Source organism: Dendrobates tinctorius, unplaced genomic scaffold (assembly GCF_039654945.1).
Source record: "Dendrobates tinctorius isolate UK_male_01 unplaced genomic scaffold, ASM3965494v1 ptg000192l, whole genome shotgun sequence".
NCBI lineage: Eukaryota > Metazoa > Chordata > Amphibia > Anura > Dendrobatidae > Dendrobates > Dendrobates tinctorius.
This window is the reverse complement of record NW_027361859.1, coordinates 8,229,571-8,254,013: the sequence shown is the minus strand read 5'-3', so window position 1 is coordinate 8,254,013 and position 24,443 is coordinate 8,229,571. Positions and strand designations below refer to the sequence as shown.

At 51.0% G+C, this 24,443-nt stretch overlaps 1 protein-coding gene across 3 annotated transcripts in view; it reads right to left on the bottom strand.

Moving 5' to 3' along the window:
• The window catches only part of LOC141055794 (uncharacterized), an 80,774-nt gene that overhangs the window by 48,755 nt on the left and 7,576 nt on the right, over positions 1-24,443 (bottom strand). Inside the window, exon 1 of one of the 3 annotated variants that reach the window (XM_073552503.1) lies at positions 24,278-24,402. The exons of the other annotated variants lie outside the window; for them this stretch is intronic. Coding sequence (XP_073408604.1) covers positions 24,278-24,387 — 110 coding nt within the window. The 5' untranslated portion in view covers positions 24,388-24,402. Of the gene's footprint in view, positions 1-24,277; positions 24,403-24,443 lie in introns of those variants that run through there. 3 annotated transcript variants of the gene reach the window in all.

Below are 24,443 nucleotides of genomic sequence, written 5' to 3'. Positions count from 1 at the left end.
CGGCCACAAAATCGGACCCTGAGGGGCCCCACCCACCAAATCGGAACCTGAGGTGCCCCACCCACAAAATCGGGCCCTGAGGGCCCCACCCACAAAATCGGACCCTGAGGACAAAGTGGCCCCTGAGAGGCACCCACAGTTAAAACGGATCCTGAGTTGAAAGTCTTGCAGGGGCAGCAGGCAAGTCTCTCTTAAAGGGGCAGCCCGGGCAGCATTTCAAACCACTATCTGTACTTCCTTCAGGAAATACACATCTAGTATTAATGTTGTAATCCGAACGCTGCTAACTTTTTCTTTTTATTCAGTTGATTTCCGCAATTAATGCGGCCCGAACCGCTACACGCACAGACTCCGTTGAGGTGTTGTTTCGAAGCCAGCGTCCACGAGAGGTGTGCTAAGTATTTTCATGTCGATCGGATTTGTAGTTTTTGTGCAATTTGCGTTTGAAATTTTTTTTTCCCGTCATTGGAATGCATTTCTCAATGCTTTACAAAGGGCAACTTAAAACGTGCCCTAAGGCAATTCAAATGGCAGTAAAGCTCATTGATATGTGAAGGCACACCCATTTACTATGCAAACACCTACGAACGTCACATGACGCCCCCAGGACAGATCTTCTGACACATAATATCAGCTCTTAAAGCGAAACCCACAGCACAAATGCAAATCTAGCCTCATGACATGAAGCATGCCCCTGAGAGAGAATGTGCGCCAAAGTGGATGTAGAAGCCCAGTGATCCACCCTGTCTCTAAAACGGCCGACGCGCCAAAGTGATTCTTAAAGGGCCAGCGCGTCAAATCGAAAACTGAGTGACCCCAGGCTCCAAATCGGAGGCTGATCGACCCTGGCCTCCAAATCGGACCCAGCATGGCCCCGCTCAAGAAATCGGACCCAGAGGGGCTCCGCTCACCAAATCAGACCCAAAGTGGCCCCGCCCAGCAAATCGGACCCAGAGTAGCCCCGCCCACCAAATCGGACCCTGAGGGGCCCCGCCCACCAAATCGGCACCCGAGTGGCCCCGCCTACCACTTCGGCCCCCGAGTGGCCCCGCCCACCATATTGGGCCCCGAGTGGCCTCACCCACCATATCGGGCCCTGAGTGGCACCATCCACCAAATCGGCCCCCGAGTGGCCCCGCCCACCAAATGGGACCCTGAAGGCCCCAACCACAAAATCGGACCCTGATGAGCCCCGGCTACAAAATCGGGCCCTGAAAGGCCCCACCCACAAAATTGGACCCTGAGGGGCCCCGGCCACAAAATCGGACCCTGAGGGGTCCCACCCACAAAATCGGACCTGAGGGGATCCGGCCACAAAATCAGACCCTGAGGGGCCCCGGCCACAAAATCGGACCCTGAGGGGCCACACCCACAAAATCGGACCCTGAGGGGCCACTCCCACAAAATCGGACCCTGAGGGGCCACACCCACAAAATCGGAGCCTGAGGGATCCCCATCAACAATTCAAGCCCTGAGGAGCCCAGGCCAAGGAATCAGATCCTGGGTGGCGTCCCTGAGTTGAAAGTCTTGCAGGGGCAGCAGGCAAGTCTCTCTTAAAGGGGCAGCCCGGGCACCATTTCAAACCACTATCTGTACTTCCTTCAGGAAATACACATCTAGTTCTTATTATTATTATTATTTTCCAGTTGATTTCCGCAATTAATGCGGCCCGAACCGCTACACACACAGACTCCGTTGAGGTGTCGTTTCGAAGCCAGCGTCCATGAGAGGTGTGCTAAGTATTTTTCGTGTCGTTCGGATTTGTAGTTTTTGCGCAATTTGCGTTTGAAAAATTTTTTTCCCGTCATTGGAATGCACTGTCTCCAATGCTTTTCAATGGGAAATGGCAAAACGTGCCCTTAGGCGATTGAAATGTCAGTTAAGCTCATTGATATGCGCATGCAGACCCAGTTACTATGCCAACGCCAACGAACGTCACATGACGTCCCAAGGACAGAGCTTCTGCCACATAACATCAGCTCTTAAAGCGAAACCCACAGCACAAATGCAAATCTAGCTTCATCACATGACACATGCCCCTGAGAGAGAATGTCCGCCAAAGTGGATTTAGAAGAAGCCCAGTGAGTCAAACTAGCTCTTAAAGGGCCGACGCGCCAAAGTGATTGTTAAAGGGCCGGCGCACCGAAATGAGTCTTAAAGGGCCGACATGCCAAATCGAAAGCTGAGTGACCCCAGGCTCCAAATAGGAGGCTGAGCCACCCCGGGCTCCAAATCGGAGGCTGAGCCACCCCGGGCTCCAAATCGGAGGCTGAGCCACCCCGGCCTCCAAATCGAAGGCTGAGCCACCCCGGCCTCCAAATCGAAGGCTGAGCCACCCCGGCCTCCAAATCGGAGCCTGAGCCACACCGGCCTCCAAATCGGAGGCTGAGCCACCCCGGCCTCCAAATCGGAGGCTGATCGACACTGGGGTCCAAATCTGAGGCTGAGACACCCTGGCCTCCAAATCGGACCCAGAGTGGCCCCGCCCACCAAATCGGACTCAGAGTGACCCCGCCAACCAAATCGGACCCTGAGGGGCCCCACCCACCAAATCGGATCCTGAGGGGCCCCGCCCACCAAATTGGACCCTGAGGGACCCCGCCCACCAAATCGGACCCTGAGGGGCCCCGCCCACCAAATCGGACCCTGAGGGGCCACTTCCACCAAATCGGACCCTGAGGGGCCCCACCCTCAAAATCGGACCCTGAGGGGCCCAACCAACAAAATCGGACCCTGAGGGGCCCCAGCCACAAAATCAGACCCTGAGGGGCCACTTCCACCAAATCGGACCCTGAGGGGCCCCACCCTCAAAATCGGACCCTGAGGGGCCCAACCAACAAAATCGGACCCTGAGGGGCCCCAGCCACAAAATCAGACCCTGAGGGGCCCCGGCCATAAAATCAGACCCTGAGGGGCCCCGGCCATAAAATCGGACCCTGAGGGGCCCCGGCCATAAAATCGGACCCTGAGGGGCCCCGGCCACAAAATCGTACCCCGAGGGGCCCCACCCACGAAATCAGACCATGAGGGGCCCCACCCACAAAATCGGACCCTGAGGGGCCCCACCCATAAAATCGGACCCTGAGGGGACCCACCCACAAAATCGGACCCTGAGGGGCCACACCCACAAAATCGGACCCTGAAGCCACACCCACAAAATAAGACCCTGAGGGGCCCCACCCACAAAATTGGATCCTGAGGATTCCCGGCCACTAATTCAAATCCTGAGGAGCCCAGGCCACCAAATCAGACCCTGAGGCCAAAGTGGCCCCTGAGAGGCACCCACATTTAAAACGGATCCTGAGTTGAAAGTCTTGCAGGGGCAGCAGCCAAGTCTCTCTTAAAGGGGCAGTCCAGGCACCATTTCAAACCACTATCTGTACTTCCTTCAGGAAATACACATCTAGTTATAGTGGTTTGAAAAAACCACTATATTGTAATCCGAACGCTGCTAACTTATTCTTCTTCTTCTTATTATTATTATTAAGTTGATTTCCGCAATTAATACAGCCCGAACCGCTACACGCACAGACTCCGTTGAGGTGTCGTTTAGAAGCCAGCGTCCATGAGAGGTGTGCTAAGTATTTTTCGTGTCGATCAGATTTGTAGTTTTTGCGCAATTTGCGTTAGAAATTTTTTTTTCCCGTCATTGGAATGCACTGTCTCCAATGCATTTGAATGGGGAAATGGCAAAACGTGCCCTGAGGCGATTGAAATGGCAGTTGAGCTCATTGATATGCGCAGGCAGAACCAGTTACTATGCCAATGCCTACGAACGTCACATGACATCTCCAGAACAGAGCTTCTGCCACATAATATCAGCTCTTAAAGCGAAACCCACAGCACAAATGCAAATCTAGCTTCATCACATGACACATGCCCCTGAGAGAGAATGTGCGCCAAAGTGTATTTAGAAGCCCAGTGAGCCAAACAGGCTCTTAATGGGCCGAAGCGCCAAAGTGATTCTTAAAGGGCCGCCGCACCGAAATGAGTCTTAAAGGGCCGACACGCCAAATCGAAAGCTGAGTGACCCCAGGCTCCAAATCGGAGGCTGAGCCACTCTGGCCTTAAAATCGGAGGCTGAGCCACCCTGGCCTTCAAATCGGACCCAGAGTGGTCCCGCCCACCAAAAACGGACCCAGAGTGGCACAGCCCACCAAATCGGACTATATGCTATCTATGTGTTTTCAACTCTGCAAGCTTATATCTGGTAACCAGCTTTTCCAATCTCTGCTCTGAATCCACTCCTGTGTCTCCATTCAATGTCAGCAAGCAGTTAATCCTGAATGCTATCTCTGTGTTTTCAACTCTGCAAGCTTATATCTGGTATATAGTTTTTTCAACTTACTCTGCTTGTCCCCTTATGTTGTGAGGTCAAGAAACTTTTCAAAGTGCTTTATGATCCATGTAGTGCTGGACATGTGTTTATTTGACCACAACATTTTATTGGGTCCTGGTGTCTCAATTTAGTGTGATTGATTAACGAGAAGAGAGAGAGCCAAAAAAAACAAAAAAAAACTTAGCCTTAACCTCCTATATATTCAGACCTAGCTAGGGGGAGCATTTATGCACATGTAATCTAAGTACATGTTTCAAAGTACTTCTGGCAGTTATAACATGGCAGTTAGACAGGGCAGGAGACAGGTAAGACATTTATATACATCTACTCCCTGTACATTTGGAGTACAACAAATATATACCATATGCATTTGTGTAATTTATATCCTGGCCGCTGCATTCACACACATCCACCGCCCTGGCATTAACTCTCCACACTCCATCCATATTGGCCCCTCGCTTCTTTCCTCTCCTATGTATAGCACTCATGCTCTTTTCACATTGTTAAATTGCACAGATCCAGCCAGTCCCACCATTCAACACCAGAGACGCTCTCACAAATCACTTAACCATCTGCTCACTCTTTCTATCCTCCTTCTCCTAGTTGCAGGAGACATTGCTCCCAACCCTGGTCCCCCATGTTATAGAAAGTCAAACCCCCACACTGCTACACTCAGAAACCCCTCTAATCTTATTAATATTCCCTGCATGCCATCTGTCTCTCTTAATTGTGCACTTTGGAATTCTCGCTCAGTGTGTAACAAACTCTCCTTCATTCATGACTTCTTCCTTTCTAATTCTCTTAACCTCCTGGCTCTTACTGAAACCTGGATCCAGCAGTCAGACACTACCGCTGCTGCTGCTCTTTCATACGGGGGGCTACACTTCTCTCATACCCCAAGATCAGACAATAGAGCTGGTGGAGGCGTTGGTCTGCTCCTATCACCAAAATGTACCTTTCAGGTTATCCCTCAAGTACCCTCACTTGTCTTCCCTTCTTTTGAGGTCCATGCCGTCAGACTCTACACCCCCTTCTCCATGCGAGTGGCGGTGGTGTATCGTCCTCCCGGCCCCTCCCATCAGTTCCTGGATCATTTTGCCACTTGGCTTCCACATTTTCTCTCCTGTGACATCCCTACCCTCATCATGGGAGATTTCAACATCCCCATTGCTCTTCCCCTCTCCCCATCTGCTACTCACCTTTTATCTCTAACCTCCTCATTTGGCCTTTCGCAGCTTACTAATTCTCCAACGCATGAAGACGGAAACTCCCTCGACTTGGTCTTCTCTCGGCTTTGTGCAGTGGATGATTTTGCAAACTCCCCTCTCCCGCTCTCTGACCACAATCTTCTTTCATTCTCTATAAAGAACTGCCAGGCTGCTCAGGTCACCCCCACTGTCCAGACTTATAGAAACATACAGGCCATTAACACCCAGAAACTTCTGAAGAACTTGCAGTCTTCATTGGCCCCTATCTCCTCCCTCTCATGTCCTGATTCTGCATTGAAGCATTACAATGAAACACTTCAAAGTGCCCTGGATGAATTTGCACCCCCTATAAATAGAACACCACAACGCAGACGGCGACAACCCTGGCACACGGTGCAAACACGTTTCCTGCAGCGGTGCTCCAGGTGCGCCGAACGTCTGTGGAGAAAATCCAATCTACACGAAGATTTCATCCATTTTAAGTTTATGCTTAGAACATACAACACTGCCCTTCACCTCTCCAAACAAACCTATTTCAACACCCTCATCATCTCACTGTCCAATAACCCGAAACGTCTCTTTGACACTTTTCATTCTCTACTCAATCCAAGAGTACAGGCCCCAACCACGGAGCTCCGAGCTGACGATCTGGCCAATTACTTCAAAGAAAAAATTGACCAGATCCGACAGGAAATTATCTCCAAATCCCCTCATACCATGCACTGTCCTCCCTCCCCCACTGCATCTAACTCACTCTCTGATTTTGAACCAGTCACAGAAGAAGTAAGCAGGCTCCTTGCATCTTCTCGCCCAACTACTTGCACCAGTGACCCATTTCCGTCACATCTCCTCCAGTCCCTTTCCCCTGCTGTCACCCCTCACCTAACTAAAATATTTAACCTCTCTCTCTCTTCTGGTATTTTTCCCTCCTCATTTAAGCATGCCATCATACATCCACTACTTAAAAAACCATCCCTCGACCAAAACTGTGCCGCTAACTATAGACCTGTCTCTAATCTTCCCTTCATCTCTAAACTCCTGGAACGCCTGGTCCACTCCCGTCTTATCCGCTATCTCTCAGAAAACTCTGTTCTCGACCCTCTCCAATCCGGTTTCCGCTCTTTACACTCCACTGAAACTGCCCTCACTAAAGTCTCTAATGATCTGCTAACAGCTAAATCAAATGGTCATTACTCCATGCTAATTCTCTTGGATCTCTCTGCAGCATTCGACACTGTGGATCATCAGCTCCTCCTCACTATGCTCCATTCCATTGGCCTCAAGGACACCGTTCTCTCCTGGTTCTCCTCCTATCTCTCCGACCGCTCCTTTACTGTTTCTTTTGCCGGTTCCTCCTCCTCTCACCTTCCCCTTACTGTTGGGGTTCCTCAAGGATCGGTTCTAGGCCCCCTCCTCTTCTCCTTGTACACTGCCCCTATTGGTCAAACAATCAGTAGATTTGGTTTCCAGTACCATCTCTATGCTGATGACACCCAATTATACGCTTCTTCTCCTGACATCACGCCAGCCTTTCTAGAAAACACTGGCGATTGTCTAAACGCTGTGTCTAATATCATGTCCTCACTATATCTGAAACTGAACCTGTCAAAGACTGAACTCCTAGTGTTTCCTCCCGCTACTAATGTACCTACACCCGACATTGCCATTTCCGTCTGTGGTTCCACTATTACTCCCCAGCAACATGCCCGCTGTCTTGGGGTCATACTTGATTCCGAGCTTTCTTTTGCCCCCCACATTCGATCAGTGGCTCGCTCTTGTCATCTGCACCTCAAAAACATTTCTAGAATTCGACCTTTTCTTACTTTTGACTCTGCAAAAACTCTTACTGTTTCTCTTATTCATTCTCGTCTCGACTATTGTAACTCTCTTCTAATTGGTCTCCCTCTTACAAAACTCTCCCCTCTCCAATCTGTCTTGAATGCTGCAGCCAGGATCATATTCCTCACCAATCGTTACACCGATGCCTCTACCTTGTGCCAGTCATTACACTGGCTACCCATCCACTCCAGAATTCAGTATAAACTTATTACCCTCACCCACAAAGCCCTCCATGGCTCAGCACCACCCTACATCTCCTCCCTTGTTTCAGTATACCACCCTACCCGCGCCCTCCGTTCTGCTGATGACCTGAGGTTAGTATCCTCAATAGTCAGAACCTCCCACTCCCGTCTCCAAGACTTTACACGTGCCGCGCCAATTCTTTGGAATGCACTTCCCAGGTCAATACGATTAGTCTCCAATCCCCACAATTTTAAGCGTGTCCTGAAAACGCATTTATTCAGACTGGCCTATCGCCTCAACACATTAACCTAACCTATCCCTGTGTGGCAGAGCCAAAAGTTTTACCATAACCAGGTTCCCAGCATCATGTTCCCACATGCTTTATGCATCCATTAGCCCTCTGTGTCTGTACTGTTACACACTTAACATTATGGCTGGTCCATACAATCAGGACAACTGTTACCACCCACCTTTCGTGTCTACCTCTTTCCTCATAGACTGTAAGCTTGCGAGCAGGGCCCTCACTCCTCTTGGTATTTGTTATAATCTACTGTATGTGATTGTTATGCTGTAATGTCTATTGTCTGTACAAATCCCCTCTGAAATGTAAAGTGCTGCGGAATATGTCGGCGCTATAAAAATAAAATTTATTATTATTATTATTATTATTATTATTAAATCGGACACTGAGGGCCCCCGCCCACCAAATCAGACTCAGAGTGGCCCCACCCACCAAATCGAACCCTGAAGGGCCTCGCCCACCAAATCGGACCCAGAAGGGCCCTTCCCACCACTTCGGACCCTGAGGAGCTCTGTCCACCAAATCGGACCCAGAGTGACCCCGCCCACCAAATCGGACCAGAGTGGCCCCGCCCACCAAAATGGACCCAGGGGGCTCCACCCACAAAATCAGACCCTAAGGGGCCCCACCCACAAAATCGGACCCTGAGTAGACCCGGCCACAAAATCAGACCCTGAGGGGCCCCAACCACAAAAATCGGACCCTGAGGGGCCACACCCACAAATTCGGACCCTGAGGGGCCCCGGCCACGAAATCGGACCCTGAGGGGCACCGGCCACGAAAACGGACACTGAGGGGCGCTGGCCACAAAATCGGACCCTGAGGGGCCCCAACCACGAAATCAGACCCTGAGGGGCCCCACCCACAAAATCGGACCCTGAGGGCCCCCAACCACAAAACCGGACCCTGAGGGGCCCCAACCACAAAATCGGACCCTGAGGGGCCCCGGCCACAAAATCGGACCCCGAGAGACCCCGGCCACAAAATCGAACCCAGAGGGGCCCCAACCACAAAATTGGACCCTGAGGGGTCCCGCCCACCAAATCGGACCCTCAGGGGCCCCGCCCACCAAATCGGACCCTGAGGGGCCCCAAACACAAAATCGGACCCTGAGGGGCCCCAAACACAAAATCGGATCCTGAGGGGCCCAAACAACAAAATCGGACCCTGAGGGGCCCCACCCTCAAAATCGGATCCTGAGGGGCCCAACCAACAAAATCGGACCCTGAGAGGCCACAGCCACAAAATCGGACCCTGAGGGGCCCCACCCACAAAATCGGACCCTGAGGGGCCCCGGCCACAAAATCGGACCCTGAGAGGCCCCGCCCTCAATCGGACCCTGAGGGGCCCCGCCCACCAAATCGGACCCTGAGAGGCCCCGCCAACCAAATTGGACTCTGAGGGGCCCCACCCTCAAAATCGGACCTTGAGGGGCCCCACCCTCAAAATCGGACCCTGAGGGGCCCCAGCCACAAAATCGGGCCCTGAGGGGCCCCGGCCACAAAATCGGACCCTGAGGGGCCCCGGCCACAAAATCGGACCCTGAGGGGCCCCGGCCACAAAATCGGACCCTGAGGGGTCCCGGCCACAAAATCGGACCCTGAGGGGCCCCACCCACAAAATCAGACCCTGAGGGGCCCCGGCCATAAAATCGGACCCTGAGGGACCCCGGCCACAAAATCGTACCCTGAGGGGCCCCACCCACAAAATCAGACCATGAGGGGCCCCACCCACAAAATCGGACCCTGAGGGGCCCCACCCATAAAATCGGACCCTGAGGGGAAACACCCAGAAAATCGGACCCTGAGGGGCCACACCCACAAAATCGGACCCTGAGAGGCCACACCCACAAAATCAGACCCTGAGGGGCCCCACCCACAAAATTGGACCCTGAGGATTCCCGGCCACTAATTCAAATCCTGAGGAGCCCAGGCCACCGAATCGGATCCTGAGGGGCCCCACCCACCAAATCAGACCCTGAGGCCAAAGTGGCCCCTGAGAGGCACCCACATTTAAAACGGATCCTGAGTTGAAAGTCTTGCAGGGGCAGCAGCCAAGTCTCTCTTAAAGGGGCAGCCCGGGCACCATTTCAAACCACTATCTGTACTTCCTTCAGGAAATACACATCTAGTTATAGTGGTTTGAAAAAACCACTATATTGTAATCCGAACGCTGCTAACTTATTCTTCTTCTTCTTATTATTATTATTAAGTTGATTTCCGCAATTAATACAGCCCGAACCGCTACACGCACAGACGCCGTTGAGGTGTCGTTTAGAAGCCAGCGTCCATGAGAGGTGTGCTAAGTATTTTTCGTGTCGATCGGATTTGTAGTTTTTGCGCAATTTGCGTTTGAAATTTTTTTTTCCCGTCATTGGAATGCACTGTCTCCAATGCTTTTCAATGGGTAATGGCAAAACGTGCCCTGAGGCGATTGAAATGGCAGTTGAGCTCATTGATATGCGCAGGCAGACCCAGTTACTATGCCAACGCCTACGAACGTCACATGACATCCCAAGGACAGAGCTTGTGCCACATAATATCAGCTCTTAAAGTGAAACCCACAGCACAAATGCAAATCTAGCTTCATCACATGACACATGCCCCTGAGATAGAATGTGCGACAAAGTGGATTTAGAAGCCCAGTGAGCCACCCTGGCTCTTAAAGGGCCGACGTGCCACAGTGATTCTTAAAGGGCCAGCGCACCGAAATGAGTCTTTAAGGGCCGGCGCGCCAAATCGAAAGCTGAGCGACCCCGGCCTCCAAATCGTAGGCTGAACCACCCCGGCCTCCAAATCGTAGGCTGAACCACCCCGGCCTCCAAATCGGAGGCTGAGCCACCCTGGCCTCCAAATCGGACCCAGTGTGGCCCGCTCAAAAAATCAGACCCAGAGTAGCACAGCCCACCAAATCGGACCCTGAAGGGCCCCGTCCACCAAATCGGACCCTGAGGAGCCCCGCCCACCAAATCAGACCCTGAGAAGCCCCGCCCACCAAATCGGACCCAGAGTGACCCCGCCCACCAAATCGGTCCCTGAAGGGCCCCGCCCATCAAATTGGACCCAAAGTGGCCCTGCCCACCAAATCGGACCCAGAGGGGCCCCGCCCATCAAATCGGACCCTGAGGGGCCCCGCCCACCAAATCGGACCCCGAGGAGCCCCGCCCACCAAATCGGACCCTGAAGGGCCCCGCCCACCAAATCGGACCCAGAGGGGCCCCTCCCACCAAATCGGACCCAGAGGGGCCCCGCCCACCAAATCAGACCCAGAGGGGCCCTGCCCATCAAATCGGACCCAGAGGGGCCCCGCCCACCAAATCGGACGATGAGGGGCACCGCCCACTAAATTGGACCCAGAGTGGCCCCGCCCACCAAAATGGACCCAGGGGGCTCCACCCACAAAATCAGACCCTAAGGGGCCCCACCCACAAAATCGGATCCTGAGTGGGCCCGGCCACAAAATCAGACCCTGGGGCCCCAACCACAAAATCGAACCTAGAGGGGTCCCAGTCACAAAATAGGACCCTGAGGGGCCCCACCCACAAAATCAGACCCTGAGGGGCCCCACCCACAAAATCGGACCCTGAGGGGCCCCAGCCACAAAATCAGACCCTGAGGGGCCCCAGCCACAAAATCAGACCCTGATGGGCCCCACCCATAAATCCAGACCCTGAGGGGCCCCAGCCACAAAATCGGACCCTGAGGGGCCCCAACCACAAAATCAGACCCTGAGGGGCCCCAACCACAAAATCAGACCCTGAGGGGCCCCACCCACAAAATCAGACCCTGAGGGGCCCCACCCACAAAGTCAGACCCTGAGGGGCCCCACCCACAAAATCGGACCCTGAGGGGCCCCACCCACCAAATTAGACCCTGAGGGGCCCCACCCTCAAAATCGGTCCGAGGGGCCCCACCCTCAAAATCGGACCCTGAGGGGCCCCGGCCACAAAATCGGACCCTGAGGGGCCCCGGCCACAAAATCGGACCCTGAGGGGCCCCGGCCACAAAATCGGACCCTGAGGGGCCCCGGCCACAAAATCGGACCCTGAGGGGCCCCGGCCACAAAATCGGACCCTGAGGGGCCCCACCCGCAAAATCGGACCCTAAGGGGCCCCGGCCACAAAATCGGACCCTGAGGGGCCCCACCCGCAAAATTGGACCCTGAGGGGCCCCACCCACAAAATCAGACCCTGAGGGGCCCCACCCGCAAAATCGGACCCTGAGGGGCCCCGGCCCCAAAAATCGGACCCTGAGGGGCCCCAACCACAAAATCGGACCCTGAGAGGCACCGGCTACAAAATCGGACCCTGAGGGGCCTCAGTCACAAAATCAGACCCTAAGGGGCCCCGGCCACAAAATCAGACCCTAAGGGGCCCCACCCACAAAATCGGACCCTGATGGGCCCCACCCACAAATCCAGACCCTGAGGGGCCCCGGCCACAAAATCGGACCCTGAGAGACCCCGGCCACAAAATCGGACCCTGAGGGGCCCCAACCACAAAATCAGACCCTGAGGGGCCTCACCCACAAAATCAGACCCTGAGGGGCCCCAGCCACAAAATCGTACCCTGAGGGGCCCCACCCACAAAATTGGACCCTGAGGGGCCCCACCCACAAAATTGGACCCTGAGGGGCCCCACCCTCAAAATCGGTCCCTGAGGGGCCCCGGCCACAAAATCGGACCCTGAGGGGCCCCGGCCACAAAATCGGACCCTGAGGGGCTCCACCCGCAAAATCGGACCCTGAGGGGCTCCACCCGCAAAATCGGACCCTGAGGGGCTCCACCCGCAAAATCGGACCCTGAGGGGCCCCAACCACAAAATCGGACCCCGAGGGTCCCCGCCCACCAAATCGGACCCCGAGGGGCCCCGCCCACCAAATTGGACCCTGAGGGGCCCCGCTCGCCAAATCGGACCCTGAGGGGCCCCGCTCGCCAAATCGGACCCTGAGGGGCCCCGGCCACAAAATCGGACCCTGAGGGGCCCCGGCCACAAAATCGGACCCTGAGGGGCCCCACCCACAAAATTGGACCTGAGAGGCCCCGGCCACAAGATTGGACCCGAGGGGCACCAACCACCAAATCAGACCCTGAGGGGCCCCGGCCACAAAATCGGACCCTTAGGGGCCCCACCCACCAAATCAGCCCCTGAGGGGACCCGGCCACCAAATCAGACCCTGAGGGGCCCCACCCACCAAATCTGACCCTGAGGCCAAAGTGGCCCCTGAGAGGCACCCACAGTTAAAACGGATCCTGAGTTGAAAGTCTTTCAGGTGCAGCAGGCAAGTCTCTCTTAAAGGGGCAGCCTGGGCAGCATTTCAAACCACTATCTGTACTTCCTTCAGGAAATACACATCTAGTATTAATGTTGAAATCCGAACGCTGCTAACTTTTTCTTTTTATTCAGTTGATTTCCGCAATTAATGCGGCCCGAACCGCTACACGCACAGACTCCGTTGAGGTGTCGTTTCGAAGCCAGCGTCCATGAGAGGTGTGCTAAGCATTTTTCGTGTCGATCGGATTTGTAGTTTTTGCGCAATTTGCGTTTGAAAATTTTTTTTCCCGTCATTGGAATGCATGTCTCAATGCTTTTCAATGGGCAACTTAAAACGTGCCACATAATATCAGCTCTTAAAGCGAAACCCACAGCACAAATGCAAATCTAGCCTCATCACATGAAGCATGCCCCTGAGAGAGAATGTGCGCCAAAGTTGATTTAGAAGAAGCCCAGTGAGCCAAACTAGCTCTTAAAGGGCCGACGCGCCAAAGTGATTCTTAAAGGGCCAGCGCGCCAAATGAAAAACTGAGTGACCCCAGGCTCCAAATCGGAGGCTTAGCCACCCCGGCCTCCAAATTGGAGGCTGATCGACCCTGGCCTCCAAATCGGACCCAGCGTGGCCCAGCTCAAGAAATCGGACCCAGAGGGGCTCCGCTCACCAAATCAGACCCAGAGTGGCCCCGCCCAGCAAATCGGACCCAGAGTAGCCCCGCCCACTAAATCGGCCCCGAGGGGCCCCGCCCACCAAATCGGCCTCCGAGTGGCCCCGCCCACCAAATCAGCCCCCAAGTGGCCCCGCCCACCAAATCGGCCCCCGAGTGGCCCCGTCCATCAAATCGGGCCCCGAGTGGCCCCGCCCACCGTATTGGGCCCAGAGTGGCCCCACCCACCAAATCGTACCCCGAGTGGCCCCACCCACCAAATCGGCTTCCGAGTGGCCCCGCCCACCAAATCCACCCCGAGTGGCCCCGCCCACTAAATCTCCCCGAGTGGCCCCGCCCACCAAATTGGCCCCCGAGTGGCCTGCCCACCAAATTGGTCCCCTGAGGGATCCCAGCCACCAATTCAAACCCTGAGGAGCCCAGGCCACCGAATCAGATCCTGAGGGGCCTCACCCACCAAATCAGACCCTGAGGCCAAAAGTGTCCCCTGAGAGGCACCCACACTTAAAACGAATCCTGAGTTGAAAGTCTTGCAGGGGCAGCAGGCAAGTCTCTCTTAAAGGGGAAGCCCGGGCACCATTTCAAACCACTATCTGTACTTCCTTCAGGAAATACACATCTAGTATTAATGTTGTAATCCGAACGCTGCTTTTTCTTTTTATTCAGTTGATTTCCGCAATTAATGCGGCCCGAACCGCTACACGCACAGACTCCGTTGAGGTGTTGTTTCGAAGCCAGCGTCCACGAGAGGTGTGGTAAGTATTTTTCGTGTTGATCGGATTTGTAGTTTTTGCGCAATTTGCGTTTGAAAATTTTTTTTTTTGTCTCCAATGCTTTTCAATGGGAAATGGCAAAACGAGCCCTGAGGCAATTGAAATGGCAGTTAAGCTCATTGATATGCGCAGGCACACCCATTTACTATGCCAACGCGTACGAACATCACATGACGCCCCCAGGACAGAGCTTCTGCCACATATCAGCTCTAAAAGCGAAACCCACAGCACAAATGCAAATCTAGCCTCATCACATGAAGCATGCCCCTGAGAGAGAATGTGCGCCAAAGTGGACTTAGAAGCCCAGTGAGTATTTTTCTTGTCGATCGAATTTGTAGCTTTTGCGCAATTTGCGTTTGAAATTTTTTTTTCTCGTCATTGGAATGCATTGTCTCAATGAATTTCAATGGGAAAATTTTGCCATAGGAATACATGGGGCAGCCGTTAGGCGATTCAAATTTGAGGACCAGTTGCAGCAGTTAAGCTCATTGATATGCGCAGGTAGACCCAGTTACTATGCCAGCGCCTACGAACTTTACATGACCCCACCAGGACACAGTTTCTGCCAGATAATATCAGCTCTTGAAGCGAAACCCAAAGCACAAATACAAATCGAGCTTCATCACATGACGCATGCCCCTGAGAGAGAATGTTCGCCAAAGTGGATTTAGAAGCCCAGTGCGCCAAACTGTCTCTTAAAGGGCTGATGCGCCAAAGTGATTCTTAAAGGCCGGCGCACCAAAATGAGTCTTTAAGGGCCAGCACGCCAAATCGAAAGCTGAGTGACCCGAGGCTCCAAAACGAAGGCTGAGTGACCCCAGCCTCCAAATCGGACCCCGAGGGGCCCCGCCCACCAAATCGGACACCGAGGGGCCCCGCCCACCAAATCGGACCAAGAGTGGCCCCGGCCACAAAATCGGACCAAGAGTGGCCCCGGCCACAAAATCGGACCGAGGGGCCCCGGCCACAAAATCGGACCCTGAGGGGCCCCACCCACAAAATCGGACCCTGAGGGGCCCCACCCACAAAATCGGACCCAGAGGGGCCACACCCACAAAATCGGACCCAGAGGGGCCACACCCACAAAATTGGACCCTGAGGGATCCCGGCCAGCAATTCAAGCCCTGAGGAGCCCAGGCCACCGAATCGGATCCTGAGGGGCCCCACCCACCAAATCAGACCTTGAGGCCAAAGTGGCACCTGAGAGGCACCCACAGTTAAAACGGATCCTGAGTTGAAAGTCTTGCAGGGGCAGCAGGCAAGTCTCTCTTAAAGGGGCAGCCCGGGCACCATTTCAAACCACTATCTGTACTTCCTTCAGGAAATACACATCTAGTATTACTATTCAGTTGATTTCCGCAATTAATGCAGCCTGAACCGCTACACGAACAGACTCCGTTGAGGTTTCGTTTCGAAGCCAGCATTCACGAGAGGTGTGCTAAGTGTTTTTCATGTCGATCAGATTTATAGTTTTTCCGCAATTTGAGTTTGAAAAAACATTTTCCTGTCTTTGGAATGCACTGTCTCAATGCATTTCAATTGGAAAATTTTGCCATAGGGAAAACTTGGGGCAGTCGTGAGGCGATTCAAATAGCAGTTAAGCTCATTGATATGCGCAGGCACACCCAGTTACTATACCAACGCCTCCAGGACAGAGTTTCTGGCAGATAATATCAGCTCTTAAAGCGAAACCCAGAGCACAAATGCAAATCTAGCTTCATCACATGACGCATGCGCCTGAGAGAGAATATGCGCCAAAGTGGATTTAGAAGCCCAGTGCGCCAAACTGGCTCTTAAACGGCCGACGCGCCTAAGTGATTCTTAAAGGGCCGGCGCACCAAAATGAGTCTTAAAGGGCCGGCGCGCCAAATCGAAAGCTGAGTGACCCCAGGCTCCAAATCGGAGGCTGATCGACCCTGGCCTACAAAATGGAGACTGAGCCACCCTGGCCTCCAAATCAGACCCAGAGTGGCCCCGCCCACTAAATCGGACCCTGAGGGGCTCCGCCCACAAAATCAGACCCAGAGTGGCCCCGCCCACAAAATCAGACCCAGAGTGGCCCCGCCCACAAAATCAGACCCAGAGTGGCCCCGCCCACCAAATCAGACCCTGAGAGGCCCCCCTGTGGGGCCCCAACCACAAAATCGGACCCTGAGGGGTCCAGGCCACAAAATCGGACCCTGAGGGGCCCCGGCCACAATATCGGACCCTGAGGGGCCCCGGTCACAAAATTGGACCTTGAGAGGCTCGGGGCACCAAATCAGACCCTGAGGGGCCCCACCCGCAAAATCGGACACTGAGGGGCCCCACCCACAAAATCGGACGCTGATGGGCCACACCCACAAAATCAGACCCTGAGGGGACACACCCACAAAATCAAACCCTGAGGGATCCCGGCCACCAATTCAAGCCCTGAGGAGCCAAGGCCACCGAAACGGATCCTGAGGGGCCCAACCCACCAAATCAGACCCTGAGGCCAAAGTGGCCCCTGAGAGTCACCCACAGTTAAAACGGATCCTGACTTGAAAGTCTTGCAGGGGCAGCACGCAAGTCTCTCTTAAAGGGGCAGCCCGGGCACCATTTCAAACCACTATCTGTACTTCCTTCAGGAAATACATATCTAGTTCCTTTTGTTATCTTATCTTTGAATAATAATAAACTTTAACTTTTTATTGGCAATTTACACTGTCAAGTCCTTTTGATTTTATCCGATTTCAGTTTTTGCCTTTCAAATATTGTTTTTGGGTCCCTTATGTAGTTATCACTCTTGACTACCCAGCTTCACAAAAGCTATTATAACACGTAATTTACCAATATGTTGTATTACTTCTTATATATCAGCTATATATCAGCTTTATAAAATCATGTTTTCTTTCTTCTATAGAAAACCAAGGCTAAGCCTGCAGGTATTGTTAGAAGGTTCTATTAGATGCTGTACCAGAGACAAGAAACAAGACGCCCTGAAAGTATTTTCCCCAAAAAAATTATCTGTGAAAACTAATAATAAACCAGGAGTGGAACTTACAGCCAAAAACTATAAGGCTACATTTCCACAATGGGTGAGTTTTTTACGCTCTATAATTTTAAAAAAATCATTCCCATGATGAGCCTTTGACTCTGTGTGTTTTAGTTGCGTCAAAAACGCAGTATCTTACAGATCCAGCAATAGTGGATGGGATTAATAGAAATCTCGTACCCAGTACCACTGCGCTTCATTTTTACTCAGCGCAAACGGATTTGCCATGGTGGTTCCAAATCAAATGCGAAAATCATGGATAGCGATCAGACACAAAAGTTGGACGTCTGAATAAGACCTTACACACCTTCAGGTGATAAGGTTTCTTTGACAGCTGGACAATCCAAACTCAAAAAGTGCTGGTATGCCTCTAGTTAATGCATTAACCTCCCATTAATGGGATAAAGGGAGTCTGCCAGCACAACAAGACTATTCAAGAAAAGCACAGGAGCTCAGTGCTCATACCCACCTACTTGATTTCTATCCATCTCCGCCATTCTCTGACTCGTGTAAAGCCAGAGCTGTCAATCCAGGAATAGAGAGGTGGAGTTGGATGCCAAACAAGTAGTTGGCAAGATGAACTAAGCGTTTTCGCTCTGACAAGGGGTCACCAAGCGCCACAGTGATGAGAGCTGCTTTTTTCTGGCTCTGCTCACATCCATTTTCCTGAGCTGAAAAGAGCTGATTTGAAAGCAGATTTGATCCTATCAATCCGCAAGATCCCCTCAAGCTTATTATGTCTGTAGAAACACATACTATGAGTTTCGCCATTAAAGCAGTGCCTTCATCAGGCCAGAGGCATGTTTCTCACCAGCAAGGTATGTTTCACAACTTTACTTGACAAGTCCAGTAAAACGTAAGCCCTCATACAGGGCTGAACTGGCCATCTGACAATTCTGGCAAATGCCAGAAGGGCCTGTCTGATTGTGGACTGCCTTGTCTGCTATATCGTTAGTAGAATCTGCATCCTCAGTAAGCCAATACTGTTAACAGTTGTGATGAAGCACAAAGTCGCTGGCTCCGTCACTTTCCTCTTCAGGCTGTGGGCATCCTTTTTGGCTGTAACCTGCCAGAGGCCAGCACTAACAGATGATGTCGGCAGTGCAATGAAGTCACTGCATCGCGCTGCCAGCATCCCCTGCTAGAATGGATAAAAGAGTAGTCATACACTGCAGAGGATGAGATGTCTGGATTAGGTGAGTATAGGGATTTTTTTCATTTTTGGGGAGGGGTTGTGGGGAACCATCACACTATATAGGGTTCTGTGAGTTGGACCATCATAGTATATAAGGAGCTGTGGGGTCGACCACCATACGATACGGGAGACTGTGACGTGGACATCATGCTATATAGGGGACTATGACATGAACCATGGGGGGCTGTTAGGGGTACCTTCATATTAAATAGGAGCTGTGAGGTGTACTATCATAATATATAAGGAGCTGTTTGTTGCAACATCATACTATATGGGGGATGTTGTTGGATGGACCATCATACTATATTGGGGGCTGTGATGTGGACCATAATACTTTATACTGTAGGGGGGCTATGAGGTGAAACATAATATATGGGGGATTGTTGGGGGTACCATCATACTATATAGGGGCTGTGAATTGTGCCATCATAATATGTTCGGGCAATACCCCGAAACAGCTGTCTGTGGATGGATACCATGTTTTGGCATAGGTGGTTTCCTTCATTGGAGACTGCCCTTCCCGTGGCTGTTCCCTCCCAGGGAAGGACCTAGCTAGTCATTGCTTGCGTTGAGAAACATGTGATGGTGTCTCCGCGGCTTGTGTTTTGCATATATTTACATATTTCCCATAAGGGTGGGGGCATTGCCCTAGAATCACTGCGTTGAGAAACATGTGAAACATGTGATGGTTTCTCCGCAGTGTTGGATGTTGATCTCCCTGAGTTCATTCATCCTCATTTTTCACAGTCTTCTACTAGGCATTGCTCCTACTGGCCAGTTTCCTACTCCACACTGATGAGGGGCAATACCCCGAAACAGCTGTCTGTGGATGGATACCATGTTTTGGCATAGGTAGTTCCCTTCATTGGAGACTGCCCTTCCCGTGGTTGATCTCTCCCGGGGAAGGACCTGGCTAGTCATTGCTTGCGTTGAGAAACATGTGATGGTGTCTCCGCGGCTTGTGTTTTGCATATATTATCATAATATGTTATGAGCTGTGAGGTGTACCATTATACTATATGGGGGTGTTCGGGGACCATCATGATATATAGGGGGCTGTTGGAGGGACCATCATAATATATGGGGGGCTGTCAGGCGGACAATCATACTATATAGAGGTCGGTGGGAGGACCATCATACAGTACTGGGATTACGAGGGATCTTCACAGTGTATGGTGGATCTATCATACTGTGTGGGGTGACCAGCTTACCAAGTAGGGTGGTTGTGGTGGACACCATGCTGTGTGGGGTGGCTGTGGGGTGACATTATACTGTCTATGGAGTGCATTATACTACTTTGGGGGCTGTGGTGACCATCATACAGTTTGGGGGCTCTGGGATCCTCATGCTGTACAGGGGGCTTTGATGGACATCAGTCTTTATATAGGGACCTGTGGTGGACATCATACTGTGTGAGGGTTTGTGGTGCCTCTCATACTGTATATTGGTGGCTGTGGTGGATACCATACTGTATGGGAGGTTGTGGTGACAATCTTACTGTGTGGGGTAATCATACTGTGTGGGGTCATCCCACTTTGTGGGGGCATAATACTTTACGGGGGTCATGAAAGGGGTATCAGTGAGTGAGACCACTTAAGGGCTTCAGTAGGGGCAAAATAACTGTCCAGTGCTGCAATACATTTCCTTCTACATTTCTTAAAATTTTGGGAGATATGCTCTTTGACTGTGACATGGTAGGACTTTTTCTATTGGGCGCCTGTTATTTCTATGTTCGCCCCTGCTTGGGAGCATTATTACAATAAAGAGGCACTGAGGGTCATTATTATAAGGAGGCACAAAATGGGGACTGTTATCATTATGGGGAAGCAAGGAGTCATTATTATTAATATAAGAAAGAGCACAAGGGATTTTTTTTACTATAAGGAGGTACAGGGTCATTATTATAAGAGGTCAAGGGGGAGCAGTATTAAAGGCGGCACAGGGGAATTGTTATAAGGCATGACAAGTTGTGGTTTGTGTAGAGGTTGTAGAATATGAGGAGGGTCCCGGAAAATCAGTAAAGTGAAGATGTCTGTGTGTTACATTTTGCAGGGACGAGTAATGGATGGAATAAGAGGTCAAGGTGGTTTGGACCGAATGCAAAGGAAATGGGAAAATGAATGACACTCGTTATCGGTGAGAACCTGCACAATATACACATACCGTATATATTCGTGTATAAGCCAAGTTTTTCAGCACTTTTTTTTGTGCTGAAAATGCCCCCCTCGGCTTATACACGAGTCAATTGTCCAGAAAACTGGTGGGGGAGGGGGAGAGGTGGAGCAGTGGGTCGCAGGAGGCAGGAGTCGGCGGCTGTAACTATGCCTGCTGCTAAAGAGAAATGAATATTCATTTCTCTTATAGCAGTGCATAGTGACAGCCGCCAGCTTCCAGAAGACATCCTACTCACCCACCAGCGTCTCGGTGGTCCCAGCGTCTTCGCAGCATCTCCACGGTTCTGGCTTCCAGCAGCTTTTCCGGAGAGATCACGTGGCGCCGCTTAGGCTAGTTTCACACTAGCGTTTAGAGGCGCAGCGGACGCTTGCCATGAAGCTCCGCCCCCTGCTACACCCCCTCCGGTCAGCTCCACCTATGGGCGCCTGACGGTGCATGCGACCTGCGTACCCTATCTTTAGAATTGGGTACAAAGGCCGTGCGCAGGTATGCTTTTGCTGCCGCATGCGTCCTTTTGACGGTGCGCCGACCTGCTCCAAACACAACGTGTTGCATTTTAGTGCAATGCTCTGCGAGGATTCTCCGGTGTCGGCACTGGGAGTTGGTGATCATGTTCAGTCGCGTAAGTTGAACAGCATGGTCTCCAAAGCAAAAGCTTTAATGGGGCTCGCAATTATTGCAAGCCTTTAATAGCATTGGTCTTTTTATATAGGCCAAAGGGACGTTTGGGTTCCCCTAGCCTTCAGAGCCCAGGTACAACTGCAACCCTCGCACCTACTCTAGTTACGCTCCTGATTTGCATACATGCGGTCACGTGCTAACTAGACGTACCTGGCCTCGCTCAGTACAAGTGAAATGAACAAAGCTGAGTACAGTCAGTCAGAATGTGGTCGGAGGTGTAAAAATCGCACATTTACGGTCACATAAAGCATGCGCTATGAGGATTCGGAAGTCTGAAGTTACATAGACTTTAACCTCAACCCCTTTAATGATCAGTATGATGCCATTATCTACACTGCATATGCTGGTAATATTTGTTATGGTTTGTTGGTATTTGTAATATTGCAATATTATTATTTTGACATTATAATTATGTAATCTTGTATAGCAATATTATTGGCATTATTATAAATATTGGTCTTGTAGTAAATCTTGGCAGGGTAGTATAATAAACATATCTCCATCTGATGCTCCGGGGTGGGGACACAATGGAGCTGTGTGATTTCAAATGCCAGGGCTGAATTTCAGTCTCAGTCCGTCCCTGCCCTCATACATGAACATAAAAGCCGAGGCGGTGTCCCGGGGTGTACCCGCTGCCGCATGCTAGCAGCTACTTGGAGGTACAGGTGAGAGTTGAGCATCAGATGAGGACCAAAGATAGGAGAGCTGTCAAGTCCTCCACCAGAGGTGATACCTCTATCTACTGTAGATACCCCAAACACCCCCTGAAACAACCTAATAGTGATCCATATTATTTACGCCACATGGTCAGAGCCATAACTACAATAAAGTGTGTTCCAAATTATTATGCAAAAAGAGTTGATAAGGTTAGAATTTTTTTGTTTGTCATTTAAACTCATTGATGGTGATGTGTGTCAGGGCTCTTTATATCACTGAAAGCAATTGCAGATACCTGTGCAAATTAGTTTGGCAGGTGTGTCCAAATAAAGGCAAGACTACTTAAGAAGGCTGTTCCACATTATTAAGCAGCCTACATTCTTTGCCAAAATGGGAAAGAAAAAGGATGTGTCGGCTGCTGAGAAGCAACAAATTGTGGAGTATTTAGGTCAAGGTATGACTACAATCAACATTGCCAAGACACTTCATCGTGATCATCGCACAATCAAGAAGTATGTAGCTGATTCCCAGCACACACGTGTGCGTGCTGATAAGGATAAATTGAGGACTCTTTCCAACAGGCAATTGCGTCAGGTTAAAAGAGCAGCTGCAAAAATGCCTTGTCATAGCAGCAGACAAGTTTTTGAAGCTGCTGGTGCCTCCAACGTCCCCCGAACAACAAGATGCAGGGTCCTTCAGAGGTTTGCAGCTGTGCGTAAGCCATCCTGTCGACCACCTCTATCCACTGCATACAAGCAGAAACGACTCCAGTGGGCCAAACGATACATGAAGACTGACTTCCAAACTGTTTTGTTCACCGATGAGTGCCGTGCAATGCTCAATGGTCCAGATGGATGGAGTGAAGGATGGCTGGTTGATGGACACCCCATGAAAACACGGCTAAGACGCCAACAAGGAGGAGGTGGAGTAATGTTTTGGGCTGGAATCATGGGGAGAGAGATTGTCGGCCCCTTTAGGATCCCTGAAGGGGTAAAGATGAACTCCATAATCTATGTGGAGTTTCTAAAACAGCACTTCCTGCCATGGTTCAAGAGGAAGAACCGTGCTTTCCGCAGCAAGATCATTTTCATGCATGATAATGCACCGCCTCATGCTGCAAATAACACATCTGCATCTCTGGCTGCTATGGGCATAAAAGAGGACAAACTTATGGTGTGGCCACCATCTTCCCCTGACCTCAACCCCATTGAGAACCTCTGGAGCATCATCAAAAGGAGTGTCTATGATGGCGGGAGGCAGATCACATCTAAGCAACAGCTCTGGGAGGGTATTCTGTCCACATGCAAAACAACTGAAGCACAAACCATCCAAAAACTGACAAATTCAATGGATGAGAGAGTTCAGAAGCTTCTTTCCAACAAGGGGTCCTATGTGCAAATGTAACATCACCTAGAATAAAGTTTTGACTTGAAAACTGTTTGATTTCATTTTGTAATAAGCTGATAATGCTTATAATTTCACAATTGACCATTTTTTTGTTCAAAATAAAAATAAACAGGTTGAAAACTCTGCTGTGTATAATAATTTGGAACATGCATTTTGAGTGTTTCTTATTTTTAAAAATATTCTGTTTTCATAGGCAGTTTGTTCAAAAACATTGCAATTATACTAGAATATTAGATGACTGGAAAATAACAATGACTGCAATTCATATAGGTAATTTAGAGAAGATATGAGGAAATATGTTTTGCATAATAATTTGGAACACAGTGTATGTGCAGGGGTTGAAATCACACCCGGGTCCTGGAGCCTAAGGGGCCCAACAAGTCCCTTAGGCCTATATGAAAAGACCAATACTATTATCGTTCTGGAGAATACAAGCCCTCATACAAATATACGGAAAATCAAAAAGGTAAAAATTGATGGCCTTTCAGATACAAGGATAAACCAAAAATGAACCAGTGCCACCAAGGGGTTAATCCTGATGTGCCGCATTCTGGCCGTATACACACCACGTAGGAGCAATCACATGTCCTATGGGGAAAATGACACGTCCAACTGACGGTCCACAGAAAAGATGGAGAAAGGTGCAACGTCGGGAGAATTTAGAGGCCAATCTCATGAATGGAGCAAATAAGTGGCTACATGAATAAAAAACAAAATCGCAGCACACGGATG